General features: G+C 48.6%; 1 protein-coding gene across 1 annotated transcript; it reads left to right on the top strand.

Annotated features, from left to right (window-relative positions):
- Positions 1-5,096: 5,096 nt before the first annotated feature.
- Positions 5,097-8,023, top strand: FJX1 (four-jointed box kinase 1). The gene has a single exon (XM_054441274.2). It carries the CDS (start codon positions 5,790-5,792, stop codon positions 7,101-7,103), a length of 1,314 nt encoding a protein of 437 aa, XP_054297249.2. The 5' UTR covers positions 5,097-5,789; the 3' UTR covers positions 7,104-8,023.
- The last annotated feature ends 1,454 nt before the right edge of the window (positions 8,024-9,477 follow it).

Genomic DNA, 9,477 nt, shown 5'->3' with positions numbered 1-9,477 from the left:
TGATTGTGGAAATATCAAACTACCTCTATGCTCACTATTCCCCATCAGTGAGTGTCTGTAAGTTATCCCTTGCCTTTTCCTACTCTTGCCAGCCATTTTTCAGTCCAGCAGCAATGGCTTTTCCTGCGTCTGGAAGTCTCTTGGTCTCCCACTTAGGTGACTCACTATTCCGAAGCCACTTTTCTGCACTGCAGTAAGCCCCAAGTTATAAATTACTTACCTGCTGGCCATCATTTTAATGTAAATGGATTTCAAAAAGCAGCAAAGGAATATATTTTCATTTGGAGTTAAAGCATCCATTTTTTATTTGAGTGTGAGCCTGGTCTAGGAGAGATGGCAGAAGAATGGCTCCAAGGCTAATATGGTTAATGATTATGATGGAGATCCCATGAGCAGCCGATATTTCACTTGCAGCCATCTCAATCCAGGCTTTGCTGGCTGCAGTACTTTCTTTTTTTCACAGCTGCTTCCATTAACACCCACCGCCTATGATGGAACCATTATGATAATATCTCTGCTTTCGGCAGCCTCGATTGGTCTTGACACATTATCACCCTAAGAGCTTAGCCACGTCGCACTAAGTCCTATTTATAATAACCCTTGGCAGGAGCCACCAAAATAAAACCTGGTACTTATGAACTACCTTTCATCTGAGGAAATCAGAAAGCTTTACAAGCTTAATTAAGCTTCAGCATCTATCTGACTGATGAGATATGCGGGGCCTTGGAAAGCTGAGGAGGCACAGAATCACTAATTGTGCACTGGATAAATCTCTGGGCGGCAACAAAGAACAGAAATCAACAAAGAAGAACGAGAGTCACCTCTTTTAGTGGGAGTGTTTGTTGAGTGAATTTTTTCAGGGTGGGTTGAGACCAACAATCATAGGTTATTGATGAAGGGGCCATAGAGGGTCTCTAATGAGGTGCCTCTCAATCTAGGGAGAGGGCCTGAGATTTATGTCTTTTGCCAAAAGAGGATTAAGCTAATCCAACACACTCACGGGTTTTCAAGGACAAAGAAATTGAGCTCCTGAAAGATGTGGTAATCTGCCTGCAGGCACATGGCTGTTGAGCTCACACACTGTTCCCTCTACTTGGCTGAATCTCCCACCCCACCTGTAAACCTCCACTTCCCCTTCAAGACTCATCTTAACACCTGCCTCCTCGGTGAAGCCTTCCTAGACTTCCCTGGCAGAATCAGTCACTCCCTATTCTATGCTCCTGCGTGTGCTTTCTATTTCCATAATAGCTACAGCAATTGATATTTATTGAGTCCTTTCTAAGTGCTTAAGGTACATCTCATCCATACGATAATGAGGCAGGTACAGTTACCATCTCCATTCTATGGATGAGTTAAGAGGTCCAGAGAGGCTAAGTGATTTTCCCAAGATGGTACAGCTCATAAATGCAAGACTCAGCCTGGCTGCAGAGCACATGTTCCGAAACATTAAACCACACTACTTTCCCAGTAGCCCAGTTGTGATGGAAGAGATGTTTGTTTATAAGTCAGCCTCCTTCTTTAGTTTGTAAGCTCTGATGTGAAAGGTATGTCATTCAGGAGATTTGGGGCTGCAAACAACAGAAACCCCAACTCAGAGTAGCTTGAACCACAGGAAGTCTAGAGGAAGGACATTTCCAGAGTTGATTAACTTGGGGGCTTGGTGACATCAGCAAGGATCCAGGTTCCTTCCATCTTCTACTCTGCCTTCCTGATTGTGTGAACGTAGTTCCCCTTGCATTAACATGACTTCCTCAGTTCCAGGCCTCCCATCCAGCCTGAAGCATGCAGAAAAGGTGCCGTATCTTTCTTGTGTCTCTGTAAGAGTACAGACATCTTTTTCAGAAACCTTCCACTGGGCTTCCCCCGTAACGTTCACCAGCCAGAATGGTCTCACATGCCTAAGCCTTATCCAGTCACTGCAAGGAATTGAAAGCACCATGACTGGTTTAGCCCAATCAGGATTCAGCATCCCTTAAAGGTTAAAGGCACAGAGGATGAAGGTGGAGACCTGCCAAAAAGGAGGAAGGGAAGGTGGAGGATGAAAAGAAGACAACAAACGTTCCCTGATGCAGGTGTGAAGGAAGCTCCACACCAAGCCCATAATAAGAGCTCAATAAGTGTTTGCTGCCACTGATGCTGTGGTTATTATTAATATTTCACTTGAGCTGCATGACAACCCTGTGAGTTGGGAAGGATTTATTAACTTATTTCTCAGGTTCTGAAACTGAAACTCATAGAAAGTAAATAACTAGCCCAAGGAACAAGCCAGAAAGTACTAATGCCAGACTTGGAAAATATTCCAATTCCAAGCCTCCTCCCCTGCTTCCAACCCTCAACTCCACCTCCTCTCTTTCCCCCAGGAGGCACCATTACATGAACCAAATGATTCTTCAAACAGGACTGTGGAAAAGTTTGAAGATATTGGAAGTTCAGGCTCAGGGATAAATTCTAAGGAGTATTAAGAAAGTCATAAAGGTGCAAATGGATTTCTCATCCCCAAGCAACTGCCAGAGGGCAGAAGGGACTGAGGTTACACATGGTGATTAACTATGCTACCCCATAGAGCCAAAGTGGTTTGGCCACAGGTGGCAGGGGAGTGTCCTCAGTCCAGAAAATAAAGGAGAATGGGAGTATTTTCATCTAACAGCTAAACAGAGGCATGTTTTTAAACCCTGTCTCAAATAATCAAATACCATTCCAAAACTGCATTCCACTTTGAGGAAGGGGCAGTGTTTGTTCCTTTGGTTTTCTGTATTTCTGCATTTCAATTAATTTGTTAAAGTTTCAATTAATACATCCTGTTCTGGTACATGATGCATTCAGTCCTATGGCTATAGGCAAAGGGCTGCTCAATGATAAAATTAGTCCATCTTATGAGGTGTACAATCTTAGTCAATCTATTTAAGTCTGGGTTTTTTTCATCAGTACCAGCAATACGGTTAGGAGATTCCAGGATTTCTAGTCTCTGGATTTGAAGCCAGCCCTCCCAGAATTAAAATCATGTGCTTCCCCTCACATCTATTATGCAAAACCCTCACCAATATTTTCTCTTTTTAAAATTAGTGGAAGTTCTTATTTTGTATTCTTTAATCAGCTGAACAATAACTCACAACCGTTGGACAAAATTGTTTTGCATTATTTAGTAGTAAGGTGTTTAATAAAAAAAAAAAACTTGATACATGCTACTTGCAGAGCTCCATCTCATTAGCATTCTAACGATGTATTTAGCAAATTGTTGTTGAACACACACTAAGTGCCAGGCATTGTGCCCAGGCAGCCATAAAACAATGGACAAGACAGACTCCCCAGGAAGTTTACAATGGTAGTTACTTACAGCTTTTGTTAGCAGCCAAAAAGACAGAGACCCCAACTACTTTGGATTTCTCCATATCTCCTAGGACATAGCTTGGTACACAGTAGACATTTAATAGTCTTCCGAGTTTAACTTCAACAATTAATCATCCAGTTAAAAATGTATACTTTTCTCCAATTAGATGATACTCTACTTATGCCCACTAGGTGGCGATCTTGCTTATAGTTTGCCCACGCTGAAAGAGGCTGCCTTTCAAATAAATACATATATATATCCCAGTAGAAGTTAAACCAAAAGAGAAAAAAATTAAATTTATTGAGTGCTTATTTAGTGTAATATACTATGTTAGGTGGTATAAGAAATAAAAAGTTAATAAGACATAGTCCCTGCCTGCTAGGGAAAGATGAGGAGGGGCTTACATAGGGCAAAAAAATAAGACCTTTGAATGGATTAATATATTTTGATGTAACCATATGGGAGCCATAGTAATCTCATTACCAGATAAGAGTTATAAAATGGCATGATATAGCCACCATGTCGTTGGGAACAGATTCAACAGTTCAGCCAATATGTACTTAACCACACCAGTGAAAACACTTGACTGTATCCTGGGGTCAGTGCTGGAATATTCCAAATGTTGTTTTTTGATGCCTCTGCTCAGCCATAAACATAAGAGTGTCTGCTTTATCACCCCAGAACGCTCTATCACCCTAGAACGTTTTTCTTTGGAGAATAAAACGTAATCACTGCCAGCTGATGAGGTAGTCCAGTTGAAAACCCCCATGTGCACCTGATGGGAAGACGAAAGGAGAGAAAAGATACACACCAAGTAAGGAAACAGATTTCAAACTCTGGGCCTTGAGAGGTGGATTCCACCATGCCCCTGATCTTGTGTCTACCCTGGGAATCTCAGTGTGGATCTGGGACTCATCCTGATACAGAGAGGTAAGGGAGGGCCGACTGGCATCCAAGAGTTTTCCTAGTAAATGTAACCCAGAGGTGGATGGAAGATGTGGTGGAGTGAAGAGGTTGTTCATTTTGTTTTGTTTGCTCCTTCACCACCTCCCTCCCCCACCATCACCACCATTTCTTTTTCCCTTAAATCATAAAAGCAGTAAATCAAATGCAGTATGGGATTGAGGTTTTTTTCCTTTTCATTTGAAAAATGCTTTTAATTGAAAAATCACATTTGGGGAACAAAGTGGTCAAATGACAGTGAATTTCAAACTTGAGAATGCTGACTTGATTAAAAAAAAATACTGATCTTTCTTAATGGAGGGAAAATCAAGTGCATGCCGCCAGGAGACCTGAGTTTGACTTTTAGCTTCGCCACTTGCTAATTGTGCAATCCTGAGCAACACCCATCCCTTCTCTGTGCCTCAGTTTCCTCATGGACAAAACGGTATCATTTCTTTCGAAAAGTCGTCCCTGATTCCCCTCTCCCCAACACGAGGTTGGATGGCTGTAATCTCTCTTAGCAACCTGAGAGTCCCACTGGAATGTAAACTCCAGCAGCACTGGGACCCGGATCTGTGGATTTTGCTTCTGGTGAGCAGAACCAGAACCGAGGGGCAGTCGCTGTGTTGAATGGATGCACGAATGAATGAGAGATGGCCTAGGTGTTCAAGGGGCACGTGCACAGCGAGGCTTCATTCCCTGGGAGTCCCTTGGGAAAGGCAGAGCGGCCAATACTGATTGGTGCTGGTGTGCGTGCTCAGAAAAGGGAGTGTCGGTTCAAAGTTGTTGGCTACAGCGGGTTCCTCTTTCCGCTGGAATCACATCCTCTGTGGCTCGGAGACATTCCCAGGGATTTACATAAAGCAGCGTGAATCACCCAGACAGAAACTGAGAAAGCAAAGGGACCCTGCCTGATCCTAGCCTGGCGGAGCTCGGAGAGAGGTGGAAATCTGTCTGAAGTTTGCAGGAGACCCGCGCTGCCTAGGCGAAGGGACCTGGCGACCACGACACCCCCGCGAGGGCCCAGGGCGCGTCCCTTCCGCCAGGCCCCAGACTCCGGCTCTGCGCCACCCCCTCCTACGCCCCGGCGCGGCAGCCAGTCCGGCTTCTTCCAGGCCCCTAAGTCCCGGACCGAGTGTGGGGCCGCCTCTCCCTCGCGGAAGGAGCCATCGCCGCTTTAAGTGGAAGAGGAGAGGAAGGGGGCGGGGGAGTGGGGGGCGGGGAGCGGAGGAGGGGGAGGGGGATCCCCCTCGCTCCCACGTGGTCCGGGCGCCTGTGAATCGCGCCCACCGGAGGGTCTCACAGCGAAATACAAAAGCAGCTGGGAAGCGGCGGGGACTCGAGTTCCCAGCGCCGGGCGGAGCGCCGGACAGAGCCCCGCAGCGCCCCGCGGCCGCGATGGGGCCGAAGCGCCCGAAGCTCCGGAGCACACAAACTGCCGGGCCCGCCTCGCCGCCGGGACCCGGGTGCCTGGGCTCGGCTTGAAGCGGCGGCGGCGCACCGGCACAGCCGCGGGAGCATGGGCAGGAGGATGCGGGGCGCCGCCGCCACCGCGGGGCTCTGGCTGCTGGCGCTGGGCTCGCTGCTGGCGCTGTGGGGAGGGCTCCTGCCGCCGCGGACCGAGCTGCCCGCCTCCCGGCCGCCGGAAGACCGACTCCCACGGCGCCCGGCCCGGAGCGGCGGCCCCGCGCCCGCGCCTCGCTTCCCTCTGCCCCCGCCCCTGGCGTGGGACGCCCGCGGCGGCTCCCTGAAAACTTTCCGGGCGCTGCTCACCCTGGCGGCCGGCGCGGACGGCCCGCCCCGGCAGTCCCCGAGCGAGCGCAGGTGGCACGTGCCAGCCAGGCAGCCCCGGCAGGAGGAGAGCGCCGCGGTGCACGGGGGCGTGTTCTGGAGCCGCGGCCTGGAGGAGCAGGTGCCCCGGGGCTTTTCGGAGGCCCAGGCGGCGGCGTGGCTGGAGGCGGCTCGCGGCGCCCGGGTGGTGGCCCTGGAGCGCGGGGGTTGCGGGCGCAGCTCCAACCGACTGGCCCGTTTTGCCGACGGCACCCGCGCCTGCGTGCGCTACGGCATCAACCCGGAGCAGATTCAGGGCGAGGCCCTGTCCTACTACCTGGCGCGCCTGCTGGGTCTCCAGCGCCACGTGCCGCCGCTGGCACTGGCTCGGGTGGAGGCTCGGGGCGCGCAGTGGGCGCAGGTGCAGGAGGAGCTGCGCGCTGCGCACTGGACCGAGGGCAGCGTGGTGAGCCTGACACGCTGGCTGCCCAACCTCACGGATGTGGTGGTGCCCGCGCCCTGGCGCTCGGAGGACGGCCGTCTGCGCCCCCTCCGGGATGCCGGGGGTGAGCTGGCCAACCTCAGCCAGGCGGAGCTGGTGGACCTAGTACAATGGACCGACTTAATCCTCTTCGACTACCTGACGGCCAACTTCGACCGGCTCGTGAGCAACCTCTTCAGCCTGCAGTGGGACCCGCGCGTTATGCAGCGTGCCACCAGCAACCTGCACCGCGGTCCAGGCGGGGCGCTGGTCTTTCTGGACAATGAGGCGGGCTTGGTGCACGGCTACCGGGTGGCAGGCATGTGGGACAAGTATAACGAGCCGCTGTTGCAGTCAGTGTGCGTGTTCCGCGAGCGGACAGCGCGGCGCGTCCTGGAGCTGCACCGCGGACAGGACGCCGCGGCCCGGCTGCTGCGCCTCTACCGGCGCCACGAGCCTCGCTTCCCCGAGCTGGCCGCCCTTGCCGACCCCCACGCTCAGCTGCTACAGCGCCGCCTCGACTTCCTCGCCAAGCACATTTTGCACTGTAAGGCCAAGTACGGCCGCCGGTCTGGGACTTAGTGTCACCGGGAGGAAAAGAGAGAGACCTGGGGCTGGGGTATGGATGATGGGGGGAAGGGCCGTCGCCTCTGCCACTGTCGGGGACCAGCCGGCCAACGCCCACCCGCAAAGGTGTCTGAAAACTTCAGCTCTTCACCCACCTGCCCCTTTCTTTCAGTCCCACGCTGTTTCCTTTCAAAGTTCTGGGAGGACGAACTCACCGAGGCGAGAAGTGTAACATTCTCTCCACCCAGCTTATAAAAGGATTCTTTACTGTGCCAGCATGGGGATTGGATCCGAAGAAACTGGCTACTGGGGTTTGGCCCCCGAGTGGCCGTCCCTGTGGGAGATGCACCCCATTCTTGGGCCCCCCTCATTCCCTTTCCGAAAAAGGAAAACTTGCGTTTGAGCCGTTGAGCTAATTCTGCAATTTTCTACCAAACACAGCGCTGGTGGCCCCGGAGCAGGGCTGTGACATTGGCTGGTGGAGCCCCCTTCCTGTGTTCTCCCTTTGTTCCAGCGCCGCGATGGTGAGATCACTGTTCCAAGCAGGGGGACGGCTCCTGATAGGACAAAGAGAGCAGGACCTCCAGACTCTGGGGAGCCCTGCAGACCTTGACAATTTGCCTGACTCATTCCTGACCTCTTGTCATTTTGGCCTGAAGTCTACAAATTCAGGGCCAGCTGTATGCACTAAGTCAAATAATGTATTTCTTCCTCCCTCTCGCAACCGACCAAAATTTTGACAATGATGATGTTCACCAGAAGGAAAAAAAAAATCAGTTTTATGCACTTTATTTTGTTTTGATTTTAATTTTTTATTAAGAAAAACTTTTTTATTTTACAGAATTTACCTTCTCTGTATATATGTGCATAAAGTGTGGTGTAAATATACTAAACAAACTTATATTTCAATAAAAGGGAGTTTAAAATTTATAATTTAATTCCTGTGGTTTTAACTTGTTTGATGTTTCTGATGCCCCATCTGCTTTCAGAATAAGATTTAGGTTTTCTTTCTTGTGGATGTGCTTTTAAAACAAAGGATGCATATCCATTCCAGTTATGACTACGGAACTTACAGAGTTGAACAAAGATAAGAGCAGACTCCCTGTCCTTACTCAGATGAACCTTGGTGCTGGAAATTTGAGTTTAGTCTAGAATGTGGGGGGAGATGGGGAGAGAGATGGGAGGAAAGTGTTCTATTTCCTGGCAAATAAAACTTTGATATGAAAGGATTTCACTGTAATATATTCCTATATTAATCATTTGGCAAATATGATAGAACCAGATGTGGGGACTAAAATATGACAAACACCCCCTTTTTAAACTTAACTACAGTGATCACATGTTGCAAATTATTTTCAACGTTGTAATTACAATGCATCGCAATGTGTACAGATGATAAGCTGAGCCCACATTGGGAGCGGGTAGAGAAAGTCATAAATTAATTCTTCTCTTAAATCTCCTGGCGTAAATTCCAATGGATTCAGAACATCATAATCTCCAACATCTGGACTCATCCAGTTCTCTGAAGAGGTTGTACTGTTTTCTGAGTACTAAGTGCATGGTCCCCTCAGAGCAGCCAGTGTGAGACCATGGAGGCGTACAGTACTTTGTGTATGACATTTGGACGCTTTCTAGGACTTCAAACAAATTATTTTTGGATTTTTATCTCAAGAGGAAGAGCTTGATTTTTATTTTACAGCCCTTGATGTTTTATTTTGGCATTTTCTTTGGTATCTGGGCCCAAGTGATCTTGCCTGTTACCTTCTTTTTATTTAATGACCTTTAACTCAAATCAACTTTTGGTTGCAACTTTAATAGTTTTTTATTTGACTTGCATTTGTAAACCTAGGGTTTTATAGACTCAGGAAGCTATTAAATCTCTGGGGGTTCCCCTTCTCACTCTGCATTACAACGTACTGTGTAATTTAACTATTTAATGTCATCCTTATGTTTTCAGTGCCTTTTGCTAAGCCAAATCTTACCTCAGCCTTAAAAAAAAATAGTCCATAAACTATCTGTGGTGTAAGTCAAGTGTTTGCACAGTACAGCCGTAGAATGTACTGATAATGGGAAATTTATCTTTTTTCAAGACATTGTTAATGGGATACCTCTCATAATTACACCTTTCAGAAAGAAACATTTTCCATTTCTGGTGATTATTTCACTATTAGATTTGCTGCTTTAGTTAATGGAGGCTGTTCCAAGAACAGGACAAGTATTCAGCAACCTACATTTTTACCCAACATATTCATGGAGGAAAACAATGAGCAGTAATAAGTTAGAAGTTTCACAGATTGCACAGGAAATACATCCTGGATCCCACGAAGATTCAGCACTGGTGAGTTCTGGGCCAGCAGCATTCTCTACATTCTTTCTAAACTTCAGTTCC

The sequence above is a fragment of the Pongo pygmaeus genome, chromosome 9 (assembly GCF_028885625.2).
Source record: "Pongo pygmaeus isolate AG05252 chromosome 9, NHGRI_mPonPyg2-v2.0_pri, whole genome shotgun sequence".
NCBI classification, from domain to species: domain Eukaryota; kingdom Metazoa; phylum Chordata; class Mammalia; order Primates; family Hominidae; genus Pongo; species Pongo pygmaeus.
The sequence above is the reverse complement of the archived record's forward strand: the minus strand, read 5'-3'. Positions and strand labels throughout refer to the sequence as shown.

Coding starts and splice junctions, on each gene's coding strand:
- FJX1 (XM_054441274.2), top strand. CDS start 5,790: ATGGGCAGGAGGATGCGGGGCGCCGCCGCCACCGCGGGGCTCTGGCTG.